At 45.5% G+C, this 15,605-nt stretch overlaps 7 protein-coding genes across 7 annotated transcripts; 3 read left to right on the top strand and 4 right to left on the bottom strand.

Annotated features, from left to right (window-relative positions):
- Positions 1-351: 351 nt before the first annotated feature.
- Positions 352-1,558, top strand: T069G_02295 (fungal specific transcription factor domain-containing protein; the record flags this gene model as incomplete). Its single annotated transcript, XM_056169505.1, has 3 exons — positions 352-624; positions 680-972; positions 1,027-1,558. The coding sequence occupies 3 exons, from the start codon at positions 352-354 to the stop codon at positions 1,556-1,558; spliced, it is 1,098 nt and encodes a 365-aa protein (XP_056030397.1).
- Positions 1,559-4,396: 2,838 nt separating this feature from the next.
- Positions 4,397-4,929, bottom strand: T069G_02294 (cupin domain-containing protein; the record flags this gene model as incomplete). The annotated part of the gene is made up of 2 exons (XM_056169504.1): positions 4,397-4,775; positions 4,883-4,929. 2 exons carry the CDS (start codon positions 4,927-4,929, stop codon positions 4,397-4,399), a joined length of 426 nt encoding a protein of 141 aa, XP_056030396.1.
- A 1,047-nt stretch (positions 4,930-5,976) lies between these two features.
- T069G_02293 (protein kinase domain-containing protein) lies at positions 5,977-6,771 on the bottom strand (the record flags this gene model as incomplete). The annotated part of the gene is made up of 1 exon (XM_056169503.1): positions 5,977-6,771. The coding sequence occupies one exon, from the start codon at positions 6,769-6,771 to the stop codon at positions 5,977-5,979; it is 795 nt and encodes a 264-aa protein (XP_056030395.1).
- A 1,034-nt stretch (positions 6,772-7,805) lies between these two features.
- On the top strand, positions 7,806-8,363 carry T069G_02292 (acetyltransferase (GNAT) domain-containing protein; the record flags this gene model as incomplete). The annotated part of the gene is made up of 1 exon (XM_056169502.1): positions 7,806-8,363. One exon carries the CDS (start codon positions 7,806-7,808, stop codon positions 8,361-8,363), a length of 558 nt encoding a protein of 185 aa, XP_056030394.1.
- Positions 8,364-8,574: 211 nt separating this feature from the next.
- Positions 8,575-10,180, bottom strand: T069G_02291 (fungal specific transcription factor domain-containing protein; the record flags this gene model as incomplete). Its single annotated transcript, XM_056169501.1, has 3 exons — positions 8,575-8,596; positions 9,354-9,777; positions 9,835-10,180. The coding sequence occupies 3 exons, from the start codon at positions 10,178-10,180 to the stop codon at positions 8,575-8,577; spliced, it is 792 nt and encodes a 263-aa protein (XP_056030393.1).
- Positions 10,181-11,563: 1,383 nt separating this feature from the next.
- T069G_02290 (amidase domain-containing protein) lies at positions 11,564-13,404 on the bottom strand (the record flags this gene model as incomplete). Its single annotated transcript, XM_056169500.1, has 4 exons — positions 11,564-11,691; positions 11,764-12,154; positions 12,212-13,069; positions 13,129-13,404. The coding sequence occupies 4 exons, from the start codon at positions 13,402-13,404 to the stop codon at positions 11,564-11,566; spliced, it is 1,653 nt and encodes a 550-aa protein (XP_056030392.1).
- Positions 13,405-14,846: 1,442 nt separating this feature from the next.
- T069G_02289 (fungal specific transcription factor domain-containing protein) lies at positions 14,847-15,374 on the top strand (the record flags this gene model as incomplete). Its single annotated transcript, XM_056169499.1, has 1 exon — positions 14,847-15,374. One exon carries the CDS (start codon positions 14,847-14,849, stop codon positions 15,372-15,374), a length of 528 nt encoding a protein of 175 aa, XP_056030391.1.
- Positions 15,375-15,605: the final 231 nt, after the last annotated feature.

The raw sequence follows: 15,605 nt of genomic DNA, 5'->3' as shown, positions 1-15,605 counted from the left end.
GATGACTTGTCAGCTAATCCTGAACTATGCATATCGCCTTCTATGCTTTCCGTCACCGCACCTGTGATCGAACCTGCTAGCGGATCTACTATTCTTTCTGTGGATAGTCATCTCCTAGATCTTTATTATGAGTATTTCCACTCAAGTCATCCATTTCTGTTGCCGCGTCGGAGTCTTGATACTCGGCTTAGAGCTGGGCCTCCATCTCTGACCCTTCAACAGCTGACCACTACAATGGAATATATTGGGTCCTTCTATCGGCACATTCCGATTAGAACCGAATTGTTTCCTGGTAATGACGCTAGCATTGAAACAGATGGATTCGTTGTGCAGAACACTCTCTTACGAGCAATGGCTAAGAGCATGTGTGACGACAAATCTGGTGCGGAAGTATTATTGGCTCGCGCTATTCAACAAGCAAGTTTTATTGGTATGCATGAGAAAAGCTTTGCCGACATAGTTGCTGATGGCGATCCCATTCTTGCGGAAAGCTGGAGACGTACTTGGTGGATGTTATACTTGACAGATGCCAATTTTTCTGTCACAAGACGTGATTTTGTACCCATGATCACATCAAGACACAACGTCGACCTTCCGTGTGAAGATAGATCTTATGAACAAATGGTAAAGTGTTTTGCGGCCCTTTATCCATGGGATTTTGTGTTAAGCCGTGTGATAGGACATTCCTCTTCAGGCAGCCACGTTACTCGAATACCGCACTCGCGAATTCGCGTTGGACGATAAACCCTTTTCGTCTTTTGCATATCTCATTGATGCCACACAAATCTTCATCGCCGCATTGACTGCTTCTACCCAGTACCAGGACATCATTGAAGCAGAAATTTTGTGTGGCGACTTGGAGGCGAGAGTCATCAGTTGGTTCCTAATGCTACCACTAAACAAAAGAGAGCTCACTGTGACGCCGGGCTTAATGGATCAACTCATGTTTCAATCCCACATGATGATGTATACGTATGTCATGACCTCCTCAGTCGGAGTGTGTGGCCTTTTGCTGACCTGCCAAAGATCTCTTGCCTTTATTCACCGGCCCCTATCAAACTTGAGATATGATCCAGCGGAAGACATTTCTAGTTGTGGCCCGCCCCCGCCACCATTGGAGCAGAATTCTGGATATACCAGGATTGCCCACGGGGTACATTCTGAGAAATTGTTCCAGGCAATCCGGAAGCAGACTCAATGCTTAATTTTGCTACCAATGAGAGCGGCACAGCTGTCGCCATTTGTGATTTGTATGATAGCTTGTTCAACCATCGCATACCTAGTGGCATCAAAATTGGCGCTCAAGGCAGACGAGGCCGAAGCAGCTCGCAGTCGGATCCGCATTTCGTTGGCAACGCTGAGAATGTACGAGGACGCTTGGCCGCGCGCGAAGAAAATCTTGATGGAATTAAAGCGAATTGCACAGAGCATTTTGCAATCGGCGACAGTATCACCAACTCCATCTATTGACTCTCAGCAGCTTACAGACGAAACTACCATCACCGCAAGTTTCTTTGACAATGAGTGGCTGTGTGCTTTTGAGAATACGACATCTTAGACGAGATTGAGGGCTATCAAACGAATTCACATCGACTTAATATTGCAGAATAGACGCTAGACTTAGAATCGATACCCTTGAAAGTATGCTTAATTACAGAATTTGCCCCGAGTGGTTGCTCTGTGCCTGCTTCAATCAACAAGATGACGTCCTTGTGCCTTAAGAGATTTCTTAGATGCCCCACATACTTATGCATAATCCCATCTCTTCCGATCAAGAAAAAGACTGTCTATTGTATAAGTTTCTAGTGAATAGATCGTGAAGCTGCATCCGATTTCCGATGCACACGCATCCGAATAGCCTAAGCTGATGTGGGGCCGAATGAAGAAGCACCGGCCTGGGCGGCGAATCGTCCCGAGCTGAGTCTAGGACGGGAGATCACGAGTCTCCGCTCTTGGAGTATATATATATATATATATCGTTTATAGAACGTTGAGATCAAATTGACAAAGCCCATAATTCTTGTTTAAACATGGCTGCACTGATTCGAAACACAGCTCTCGGCGCCGTTGTGAGACTTATTTCACGGGGGTCCGTTCTTGCCTATCCAAACGGTCCAAATACCAATCTCTCAGAGCGTAACAAAGAGGTCGAGAAGACTTCACGCGCAAAGAAAGACATTCAAGAGCATATTGAAGTCGGCTGGTAAGCATCATGCAAACATTTGTCTACACCCAATTGTTGACACAGCATCTAGGGCTTCGGATAGCGACCCCGAAAACCCTCAGAATTGGCCCCTTTCATGGAAGATCTTTGTTAGTGCTTTAATATGGTGAGAGATCCCGGCCCATAAATGCCATTTGCCCATATTCTAATCGGATTGGGGAGAAGCATTTACACGTTCACTGTGTATTGCGGTTCTTCTATATATGTGCCGAGCGAGGCGTACGTTACCTTTTACCCCTAACGATGAGCAACGTCTGAATTGAACAATAGACAAGTGATGAAAGAGTTTAACGTTTCCGAGACGGTTGCCTCCCTTGGACTGGCACTTTACGTTCTTGGATGTAAGTCGATGATCCCCGTAACAGCCACGCACAACTGACTCTCCTCTATTAGATGGCCTAGGGCCTCTTGTTTTTTCTCCTCTCAGCGAAATACCACTCATCGGTCGAAATCCTATGTATATCATCACTTTTGCCATATATCTAATTTTTCTTGTTGCATCAGCAACTGTACACAATTTTTCTGGATTTCTTGTCATTCGTTTCTTACAAGGCTTTTTCGGTAGCCCGTGCCTAGCTACGGGAGCCGCCTCGTTAAGCGATATGGTACATGCAATTGATACTTGAGGATTTTAAGCAGTCATTAATCATGGAAATAGTTTCCCGTTACTCGAATTCCATATCCCCTCGCTGCTTGGTCCGGAGCCATGTACGCTGGCCCTGCGCTTGGCCCCTTGTTGTCAGGCTTTGCTGTTACTGCAAAGACGTAGGCTCCAGTCATCCTCCGATAATAATACTGCTTGCAACAGTCTCTGACAATTAACAGATGGCGGTGGGCAATGTGGGAAATGGTCTGGCTCACAGCTATTGTCTTTATTCTCTTATTTGTCTTTCTTCCAGAAACTGCGGCACCAACATTGCTCTACTATAAAGCACAGCGGTTGAGAAAAGAAACTGGGGATCCTAGATATATCTCAGAACATTCGGCCTCCCAGAAACTAAGCCGCAGTCAAATAATCCAGCTGGCACTAGTAAAGCCATTCGAAATAACAGTCAAAGATCCCGCGATTGCATTTGTCAACCTTTATGTCAGTGGAACCCGTCATCGATCTTGCAATACTTCAGTTACACTGACTTATGAGTACACTAGACTGCACTGACGTACGGTATTTACTACTCTTTCTTTGAAGTTTTCCCTCTCGTTTATCCCAAAATCTACGGCATGAACTTGGGGGAAACATCTGCAGTATTCCTCTGCGTGCTCATTGCCTGCATCATTGGCACAATATGGTATTGCACTTGGTACCGATTCTTCGCTCAAAAGCGCTTCGATAAGCTCGGGACTTTTGATGTGCAGGAGTCGTTCCTTCGCCCAGGTCTAGTTGGGGTATTTGGAGTCCCAATTGGAATGTTCCTTTTCGGCTGGGCGGCGCGCGAATCAGTTCCTTGGGAAATTCCCACGCTCGGTATTGTCATATACTGCGGCTGTTCGTTCGTGGTCGGACTTGGTATTTTTATTCACTTGCCATGCAGCTATACACAGTATTCTGCCAGTTTATTTGCCGCAAATGATGCGTTACGAAGCGCATTTGCGAGCGCAGCAATACTCTTCGGACGCCCTCTCTACGTCAATCTTGGTGTAGGCAAAGGCTGCAGCTTGCTTGGTGGGTTGAGCATTTTTGGCGTCATTGGCTTTTGGTACTTATTCATTTACGGTGACAAGTTGCGGAAGCGTAGCAAGTTTACGGCACATACATGAATGCGAACCTCATGGTACGGTACGGCACAATCTGGTATTAGACATTGGGTATGAAGCAAAGATGCGGAAGACCCTTAGGCTCTCTTCTCCTTCAAATTAAAAAACAAGCATAGTCAAAACTTTTATATATCCAACTAAGCTTGACGGCTACTCTACAGCCCTTCCCATGCCTACATCATATGTCTTGGCTCATGTACTTCTTGTGAAATGCCTATTGTAGTCAAGGTATACACTCAAGAAGACTAAAAATCACTGCAAGCTGACTTCATTCTCAGTGTGTCGCCAATTCTCTATAAAATTTACGGTATGCAGTCAAAAGGCAAAATTTGTGCCGTTTAGTGCATAGTCCATAACTGGTAATAAACACCGGCGTATATTCCTATAGTTTTGAAGTAATGACGCCTAACACTATAACTAATGTGAGATATTTCTGTATTCTTCGTCGTATTCCACCAATGCAGCAACGCCCCCCTTCTCTACAACCTCAGTATCGACAACTAGCGTTGCAAAGAGAGTAGCAGAATCCGTAAGGCTATGGTTGTCGCTGACTTTGTGATGGCAGCCTGGGGCCTCGAACCAGCTCTCCCCTTCCTGAAACATCTCGGTTGGCCCGTCGTTCATCTTACTGAGCATAGTCCCTTTAATCACAAATGCAGATACGGAAGCTCCTGCATGACGGTGAGGAGGGGTCGACCCGTTGGGAGGGTAAGTGACCCGGAGGCCGACGCTAGATTTCCCGGGACAGTTTGGCAGCTTGTTCTGATATACAAGCTCCACGGTCGGGAGTAGTCGACTGCCAGTATGTGTTAGTTATGTGCTGATTTTTGAAGGCTGATGTGGCCCAAAGAATCTTCTTCTCATTGCCTGAATTTGATGGATTCTCTGTGTCTGGTATCATACCTTCTGTCGTACTTGGGAGGATCCGGCACGATCTTGCTCTCACCCATCTTCTTAGCTATCAAAAAGGGAGTTGAATGTAGCTCAAGTAGCAATTATTCATTGAATGACTTTGGAGTAAACGTGAAGCATAACATTTATCGAATGGCTGCAGATTATATATACGCCGTTCAGATGTGGTCTTGGGCTCATTCGGTGGCTTAGGCTTCCTGACAAACCCACAAGCGCTATGTCATGACGATGGCTTATTACCATGCATATATACTAGACTGGATTTCGAAGTAACTTTACAGAAGAACCGTCGCTCGATATACAATCTAGACATCTACGCGCGATATATCGATGTATCGTTCCAAATGCGGGTCGGGGCGTAATCAGTGGCCCTCCAGCAGGCCTGAAGTAAATTAAGGCCGCCCGTCATTGTGCATCTCCATCTTCCCAACACACGGTGGCAATCCGGCAATGGGCCCAAATTTACAAAATAAGATACCGTAGTACGCATCAAAGCTAGTCGGATAGATTAAAGTTCTTCGGATAGATCGAGAAATACGCCACGCTCCCCGGCTAGGAGATCCCAAGAGCAAGCCTAGGCATTTTCACTCAGACTCCCGACCGATTCAGCCACAGCAAAGATGGCACGCTCATTAACATCGTGGATAAAAATCTAGGCAATTTCGATAGCGCAAAGATAGTCTTCTTGGTATGAATGAGGGACAGTGCGTGAACATTGGTAACTCGATCGACGGCCGTTCATCGACTCTGAGTTTAACTTCAATGATGTAACTGCGGCCTTCAAGAAGAGCGAAACGGGTCATGCCCACGAGATGATTGATCTCAGAGGACATAACGTATGATGCGTTTCTAGTTCGATAATTGTAATGTGAACAAAGTGGCAAGATCAAATCGGCAGTCGAACACGGTGTACCTAATATCGGCAAGCATAGCTTCATCCACGAATAATCCATTATAGGAACGAGATAGATAGAGCGTAAGTATTAAAATTATGAGTGCTGTCTCTCCATCGAGGCTGTTTACCTCAAGACATTTATAACATATATCGTCACTTTTCATCTGGCATACCAGATACATATCCGTCCTTATTTCTCCTCTACAAACAGTTTTTCCAGCCATGGCCCCAGAAGCTTCAAACCATAGTCATCGTGAGCAGTATTTGAGAGGTGAAACGCGTCCTTGTACCAACCAAGGGTCCCGCAAGACATGAGGTGATGACCAACAGGCTGACAGGAGCCGAAGTCGATGAGCTTCGGTTCTCCCTCTTCACCCAACATTATATTTGCTGGATTGATATCGTTATGCGCCAATCCAATCGAGTGCAGATGATCTACCGCCGCCCGTAGCCCGGACATGATACGGTTCTTGTCCACCAAACCCTTGAATAGCTCCGGCCGTTGAGCAGCGAATCCTAGATCGTGCTTGGACGGAAAGGTTTCTAGGACGAGTCCGGTGATTCTGTCTCTCTTAATCTGGCAGCCGTAGTAGCTCACAATGTTCGGATGGGGCCTCTGTGCAAGAAACTCCATTGTATATGCTTTCTGGAGCATAAGCCGAGCAAGAAACGTTGTTCCCTTGACATCCTCATAGTCCGCCCATGCCGTGCGCTTGACATATCGGCCGGAATAGTCGTCTGGTGCTGCGGTCAGGCCGGTCATGGGGAAAACCGGATATATCTCTTCGTCTGGTACAGGTTGAAGATTATCTTTAACAATCTTCACGGTGAGCTCATTTACCCGCATTCTCTCTTTGACGCCATAATAGGCATTGTCATCAGAGTCGACTATGGCGAAAGATGTCCATGGAATGTCTTCTCCATTAGACTCAACAATCCACTCGCATCTAGAACAGAGATCCGTCGGTGTAGTAATCTCGATCATTTCAAATTAGCGAGCGAAAAATAAAACATGCGCAAAGATACAAGAGCAGAAGTAGTTGTCGACGGAAATGGCGTGTTACGCTCATGGAGAGGGCAGCCGAACTACGAGGCTAGAATTGATAGGGATGTTTGTTTTCTGCCTCGAGTTACGTGAGCCATGGCAAAGCTGCCTGAAACGCATGACGTGGCAAATTTAATGGAAGGCAAGGCACGTTGGTTACATGTTGTTGGCTGCGTCGGTTGCTTCGATGGCAAGCTTCATCGTCTGGGGGACTAATTGTAGCCAATTAGAGGCACTGCTGTTCGATTCGAATATCTTATGTGCACTTACCGTGGTGATACTCATTTGTTTTGATATACTTGTACTTCGCAAATGGTAAGGTGACGAATCTGTGTTGCGTAGGACCGCCAATATTTAAGACACAACAATTCTCAGGTGCAACGTACATCTTGGTATGTAGCTATATGATACTCAACCGTCGCGCTACTCAACCGTCGCACTACTCATGACCATTCTAATCATATATCAGAGATACGAATAAGTAGCAAAGGCTTTATTCGTAACATTAACAGTAATTTTTTGTGAAGCTGCTGGTCTCAGAGCCTCGAGAGGTCTAGCATATACACTGGAGGGAATAGTAGCGAACATTCTGGAATAATACAGGAGCGATTGCCTAAAGACCCAATAGATAATGGGTCAATGTTTTGTTCATATGACAAAGGCCCATTGTAATATCTACAGCGTATTAAGATGAAATGTAATTGATAGCCGGAGTCGGAGTCGAAGTCGGAGTCGGAGTCGGAGTCGAAATGGGTCTAGGCTATCAGCACTGCGACCGACAGCTGAAAATCACCAGCAAAGAGTCACTTTGCAAATATGGGGCAAATTGAATCATGCTCCTGTACCGTATACTGTGCTACAAAAGGATGACAGAGTACAAGTCATACTCATAGAATAAAAAGAAAAGCCTGTTCTCTTTTTTTCGTCGTTTTCCCTTTTGAGCACTATTATACGCCCTTCTATTAGCAGATAAAATGGCCGAGTCATCTGAAACAATTCTCAAATTAAGCAAGAGCATTATTCGACGCTATCGCACATCGGATGCCGCAGCCGTTGTTGAAGGCGGGGATACACCCCTGGTTTCTGAATATATGTCGGCATCCTTTCCAAGTCCTTATACGCTAGAAAGGGCATTGGGATGGATCAAAATCGCCAACGAAGAAGGAAGCCTTCATTTCGCCATATGCACCGTCGATAGCGACGTTGTTATTGGTGCCTGTGGATTTGATCATCTCACAGGCGTGGAATCTCGGACCAAGGTTATTGGTTACTGGCTGTCGCCCAAATACTGGGGTCAGGGCATAATGACGGAAGTTATCACAGCACTAAGTGGTTGGATTTTTGGGCAAGTTCCAACGCTCCTAAAGCTAGAAGCCTCCGTGTTTGAGGAGAACAAAGGGAGCATCAAAGTTTTGGAAAGGGCTGGGTACCAGCAAGAAGGGATTAAACGCATGTCTGTGTTCAAAAATGGCCGGGTTAGTAACACTGTGCTCTTTGGATTGACGAGGAATGAATGGAATCAATCTGTATGATAGAGAGTCAATGTGGCTAGTCTGGTAGATCGAGAGTGAAAATACTGCAAGGTGAGAAGACACGATGGGCAAAAACATCGCATTCAAATTTTACCATGCGTACTTACGTGTTAATTGCTATTGGTGATATTGAGAAGTTATTGCAACAGCGAGACTCAGTTGTCGAGATTGCTTCCGTTAGCCATCAACTATGCTCAATTCCCTTGTCTATTCATTCGTCGGGAGAAAAGTCGCTATATACACGAGAATTATCCATCATATTAGTGATTACGGAAATGAGTCCCTGCCGGAAAAAGAGATATAAAATGCTATACAAGCCAGCTCAAAGTGTCTATATCCGTCAAATCATCAAGACAAACTATTTCAGCTGTTGAATCTGTAGCGGAACGATCAGTCATATTATAATTGGGATTGAGAGCTTGATCTAACACCCTTAAAATGAGATCTTTTGCCCTGTAGCAGTGATCAGTACATGGTACTTTGACCAGCAGCCAATCCAAGAAGGCTCCGAGCAAGCTCAGTTGCTGAATGATGCTAGAGATTGAAGGTGTAAAACAACCATGCGACTCTGTTTCAATAAGGCATCTACACAAAACAACAGCCGCTGGTAGTGCGTATCCCACAACGAACCACTCATGGTCACCATGCATGCCCAACAGAGTATCGTTTCGAGTCCAGAATGTAACTGTGACTGATATAATATCCAGACTAGTCTGCACTAGACCATCAAGATTTTTGCTGTGCTGAGTTTTTTGTAGTAATTTTTCGATGAGAAAGAGGTTTTGAAGGTGCTCTAACCGGATAAATAGCTTCGTATATAGCACATGAGGTTCAAGAAATTTAATCTTTCCGTCGACGTCAGTCAACTGTAGACTGCTAGGTAGACTGTTGAAAATATGGACTTGCTGAGATCTCAAAGTACTGTATTTCGAGTTCATGATTAGCATAGAGCCAGAAACCCAAGAAATCATGTTGCTAAAGCATTCTTACATCAAGTCTCGTAGATCTCTGGCCCTTCTGTTCAAGGCAAGATCCAAAATTTGTTCTCGGATATGCGCGATCAATCCTCTGGCTCGAAGGGTCGTTGTGGAATATATTTTGCCATCAACATTCCATCCCTCATCATTAACGCCCAATGACGCAAGATTTACACCTTGGCTAGTTCTCCAGCATAAGAGAATGGTATTGCAGATATCCAGAGGCAATGCCGTAGAGCAATGGTCCGATGGTAGCAGGGGCAGTTTGCCAGAAAGAGTAGCAGCAGTCTTATCCAAGATATAGATGGCCGTGAAGAGACGGCGTTCAGACTGCTTCAAGATGCGAGGATCTTGTATTGATGCATCGGACATGGTGCTCAAACACATGGAACGAGCTAATGAGACGGTTTCTGAGTGAAGCGGCCAAAAGCCGGGATCTAAGGCAATCAATCAGCACCACTAGATTAGCTCTCAAAGTTATGGAGGAGTTATACCATTGGGTCCATGTAAAATTGATGAAACAATGGTTGTGCGGTATAAAAGATATAGGAACAACACATTGTTGGCTTTGATATCCTGGCAGAATGTGATACAGCTCTCCATAATGCCAAAGAACTTGAGAGCAAGAACCCTTGGCCTATATCCATCGATATCTTCTTTGTTTTGCAGCGCGCTCAGTGCCCAGCTGCTGAAGAGCAGCCCAATCAATTCCCATCTCATATTTTGGCCAGAAAAGCTAGCATACCATTCTTCTGGTCGATCCCACTGGCTGTCCGGGAACTTTTGCGTTGTATTTGAGAAAATGGTCAATGCGACGTCCTCGAGATGTTTCTTATTCATCTCTGGCAAAAATGCATAAGAAAAGGCATTTCTTAGCTCGACCAGCAATCTTGTCGTGGATAATGGAATCCATCCATCAAACGGATTAATATGAGGCTTAGCAAGTATGTGTTCAGCGTCAGGACTTGGTAAGCTGGACAAAACATCCAAAGCCACTTGCAAGTCTTTGGCGCTTGGCCCTGAAGAAGTACGCCCATAATGCCGACTACTAAGAATTTGGAGTTCAGGAACAATCTTGGTACTGTTAAGGTGGGTGTTGACTTCGCAGATACTAAAATTCAACTCGGTCTGGGTTGATTCGGCGGTGACCTGTAGAGTTAATGCATGTAATGGATCTTGAGTGAACGTAGAACTATTTTGCGCCAAGCGGGGAAAGATTATGGTTGAGTTGCCAGAATGTATGGCCGACGTTTGGCGATTCTGCGAAGTTTGGTTGAGATATCTACAAGGCGTCTTTGTCCGACTTCGCTGGCACCGCTGACATATCGGAAAGGCACGATCGCAGGCATATTTCCGGCGCTGGCATGGTTCACACGCAACTAAGCGACCATTTTTTGTTCGGGGTATAACCGCGCGAGATCCATCTGGATCCATTGATAGCTGAGTGGTAGAAGAGTTGTAGAGCTGAAGGTGCTTGACAGCGAGTGATTTCGTTGTTACAAATCCATAGGGAGCGAATTAACACGTGATGCCCACTATATCACGCTGAGCTACGGCATTCACCAGGGGCTTACAGTGGTAATTGTCAAGGGATACAATAGAGACAGACAATCTTAAAGAGAACATTAAACGCTGAGTTTAAACGCCATTCGTACCTAGGTAGCTAATCGAAGCTAGGAAGATGTATAAAACATCAGAGGTCACCAATGGCAATTTTATTACGTTATTGCCAAATATTTTGTTCAATCCTTTCTATATTTCGGTCAATTGCTTTCTTTAGAAAAGCACCAATCCGTCGCTGCATTGTGCCAGGAGGAGGACCCTCTGCAGCATGTATGCAGCCTCTCTACACCGTACATTTAGGTACGTTAAGCAACAGCTGGACTAACACGAAGTTGAGTGCACAACCGTAAGTCGCCGACTTTCTTGGTATCCCTATGTTACCTTTCATGGAGACGCAGCAACTCGTCTTAGAAACTTTGCACGCGATGTCCTTGTATGCTAGTCCTCAAGATTTCCCAATGCCAGCGCCTATTCTGGCGGAGGCAGCAGTTTCATCACCCGTCGCCATGACCGGCTGTGACGCAGCGTGTCATTTTTTCTGCATGCCGGAAATTATCACGTTCATAGAGGCTACTTTGACAGCGGAGACATTTGGATTATAATATATCTTAAAGTTTAATTGTTTGTTTTGACGCACTCTCAGCTCTTCGGACATGGCTTTTATAATCGCTCGCCATTGATGATCGAATCCAATATTCCAGCTGTGGCGGCCAGCGCCTCATCTTGGTGCCGGTAGCCGACCACCTGAACAGCGATTGGAAGTCCTTTGTAAAATTCGGGTCCAGTATCTAAAAACGACAAAATTAGAATATCAGCTTTAGTCATTCATTATATATTACAGTGTGTGAGTATTCTCTTACAGAGCTTGTAAAGTTCGGCATCCTGATGGCCGTATTTCGCGTTACTGGCGTCGTCAATGGAATCCGCGTCCGTCACAACATCTACAGGAACCACTACCGCCGGGTAGTCCAGGTAGTTCCATAAGCCTGTGGAAGTGACCGTTGTCCAAGTATCCAAAGGTAGCGCAGTATGAGGTGCTGGGGGCATCAGAATAGCATCCAGATTGTTGTCGCGAAAGAAACGAAGATAGGTACTAGCGACTTCAGCCCGACGGACATTTAGGTCGAAAAATCCTTGAAGCGTTGTTTTCTGTCCCGACAAGAGAGATGTTTTCTCCTCCGACAAGAGACCAAGTGCCTTGACTGATGGCACCAATGGCTCTCCTGTTCGGTTAAGCTGTTCAAGGTAGTACTTTTCACAGCCAATATTAGTATTTCGTTGAGAGCGGAAGAGCTATGAGCGACGTACCTCATTGCCCATTAGAGTAAAATAAGAAATCAAGTCACCATACCAACCATCGCTCTTCGGCAGGGTCAAGGGAACAATATCCACGGCGTTGCTTTGTTGAAGCTTGTCCACTGCCTTCTTCAAGCCCCTCCTCACGGGGGGCACTGGTGTATAGAAACCATCATCTTCGACCAGACCAATTCGTAGTCTTTTGCTTGGTTTCAGATCTCTCCATGGCAATGAGACTACATTGCTATCATATTTCCACGTGTCAGCCTGCGTTATGGACTTGAGAAAGAGAGCGCAGTCCCGGAATGTGGTTGCCATTGGCCCAACACTCGATCGCACTCCATCCGTGCCCGGCACTGTAAGTTCCCGCGTACCGCCATGAGGAATCAGGCCTGAACTCGGTTTCATTCCATAGATTCCATTACAAATAGATGGCACACGTATGCTTCCGCCGATATCAGTACCAACCCCAAGGACGCTTCCTCTAAGAGCAAGCAGGGCACCCTCACCACCTGTGCTACCACCCGCAGTCATTGAGGCGTTTCTGGGATTGAGTGTCCTGCCAAACACATTGTTATCACTGTCCCCGGTCATGACAGTCTGCGGAACATTTGTCTTGCAATAGAGGACGGCACCGAGGTCAAGCAACATAGCGGCGATAGCACTATGCTCTTTTGCTGGTGCGTTGACGTAGCAAGCTAAACCAGTTGATGTGTCATGGCCCTGAATTTGGAACGTATCTTTGATTGAGATAGGCAAGCCGAACAGTGGAGGGAGTGTCTTGCCGCCTATAAATTCTTGTCGCTGTTTATCAAGTTGACGAGCGCGCTCGATTGCCTCGTCGAAAAAAATTTCTGTCAAACAATTTACCTATCCATATACTCCAGTCAGTGGTGGCACTCTTTGAGACCAAAGTTGATGAAATTTACCATCTGGTGAGCGATAGCCGCCCGCTTGCAAAACGCTGTCGTGACTTGCTCAACAGACCATGTACCAATTTTGATGCCCATTAGCAGGCTTGTTGCGTCGTATTTGGACGTGATATCGATCTCAGTATCGTTTAAAATACCACAAGTAATCGGTACCTCCAAAGGATTAATGGATTCTTGACGCTTGTCATCGTCGAGTCTCCAGGCAGTAGGAATCTTTTGACTCCTCTGTAGCCTTTTCTCATGGGCAATAGCCCTGTAGTCTCCTTGAGTCATTTTTATCGTCGAGTGATATTCTCTAAAGCGAGATGATGGAATGATACTCTTTTCCTCTCATGAAAGACGCATTCATGTGCATATATATATACATCTGTCAATATATTTGCTCTGCTGGATTTGCAATCCCATAATCTTTTGATCGACTGGTCATATTCACCAATCCAGAGGATTCGAATGATATTGGCAGTGGCCATTAATAAATTCTCCGGTTCCGGTTCCACGATGCCCACGCCAATCCTACTCATTGTTGCAGACGCTGACGATGCCCATCCAAGCAGAACTGTAGAACTAGGCAGCGCAATTCGCCAGATCTTATAAACGACCAATGGAATCCAAGGCGCCCCGCAACGTCCCCAATTTCAGTCATACCTTGTCATAACCTTCCGGTCAACCTTCCGGCGGTTAATTTTAACAGTCAGCAGCAAATGAGCCCCAACAGTTTTCTTTGCGGGTTGCCGAGAGCCTAATATCTCATCAATCAGTTTTTGTTTTCTTCTACTCATCATACAGTTCGGCGAACATTGCATCTCATAGCCACGCTGAAATAGACCGAATATATGGCGACATTTAAACGCAAAGGCCACAATTCAAGAACGGCATGTGATCGATGTTATGAACTAAAAGAGCGATGCGCCCGCTCGGCTATTGACCTTGCCTGCGCAAGATGTGACCGATTAAGGCTTGTTTGCTCCATTGTTCGCCCTATACGGCCGGCTGGTCGCAGGCCAAACAATTGGAATAATTCCGTCGATGCTACCGCGTCATCCGAGTCAAGCATATATGGAACAAATAAGGAGCATCAAATGGACATTGATTCATGGTTTCATAACGAAATCAGCGTCAACTCCAGGGAAAGACAACTGTTGCGGTTCCTCTTAAGTGAGCCCAGAAATTTCGGGCACCACCTCGTGAGCCCTACTTTTGAACCTACCGAGCATGGATCGCTTGTTGCTCTTCTTCCCACAGCCATGCCGTTCCTTAAAGACGCGCTTCTATCTTATGCAAGTGGGCTGAAGTGTGCTCAGACAAGTGTGGCAGCAGATACATATGTAAATGCTAGCCATCGCTACGCGTCATCTGCTATCGAAACATTGCGATCGCTAAATGTTACCAATATACAAGATGCAATATTATGTCTTACCCTCGGGAAAGTTTTAGTTCTAGCAGTGTATTCCTTGATAGGGGTCGGCGCTGCTGAAATTTGTCAATACTGCCTGAACGCCACAACGGCATTTACAAATGTCGCCATATCATGGGACCAAGACCTAGCATCGCAGCATAGCTTCCTTATACTTATGGAAACTATGGATTGCTTGGTTCATTGCCGAAAGCCTGCACAGAGATTTCCATCACAACAAATCGGAAGTATAGACCGCCATCTTGGACTTTGTGTGTCCTTGCTACCTTGCTATTATGACTTATGTGTCATCAGCCATTCAATGGTTGATAATACTGAAACAGCATCCCTCGTTTACCTTTACAAAAAGCTTGATGAAGTACGAGTTGCCGTGGAAACATGGCAACCGCCACCCCTGGGAGATATAACCTATCAGGTCAAAACAGTAGACATGGTTAATCTTCTTGCGCAAGCAAGAGTATATCGACTAGCGGCGTTGCTAATCATTCATCGGCTACAGTACCCGTTTGGCCAGCAAGATTCCCAGGCGAATATCTGGTCAAACGAGATTATGAAAGAGTTCGAACTTGCGGACTGGGCTACCAAACAAACTACTCGTTGTGTAACAATGCCATATATTGTCGCGGCAATAGAAATTCAGGATTTTCGCTCACGACTCAAGGCGCTGGAGAACGTGGACAAGTATGTCGACAAATTCACCCCGACGGTTCAACGAGCTGCAAAACGATTTCTTTCTCGAATTTGGCTAGAGCGAGACGACAAGATAACTTATTATTGGTTTCAATCAGTCTCTAAACCTTGCCCTATTCTGAAATCTTTCGAGTTCTAGATATTGTAATCACAACTCTCGGCTGTATGGCGTATCACGATGAAGGTATTAGTGATTTGTGGGACTGTAACTCTACCCTAGGATGTCCAGCATAGACCGATTTAATACAGCAGAGATTCAAAAGTGTGTAATTCTTGGATAGTTTCATTGTTTCAAAGGTACATTTAGTATTTAAACAAGGCTAACATTGGTCTCGTAATAACGTCACTTTGTTACCCAAGCATCACAACA

This window comes from Trichoderma breve, chromosome 2 (assembly GCF_028502605.1).
Source record: "Trichoderma breve strain T069 chromosome 2, whole genome shotgun sequence".
Classification (NCBI taxonomy): Eukaryota; Fungi; Ascomycota; class Sordariomycetes; order Hypocreales; family Hypocreaceae; genus Trichoderma; species Trichoderma breve.
Note: the sequence above shows the minus strand (reverse complement) of the source record. Positions and strands in the feature narration are given on the sequence as shown.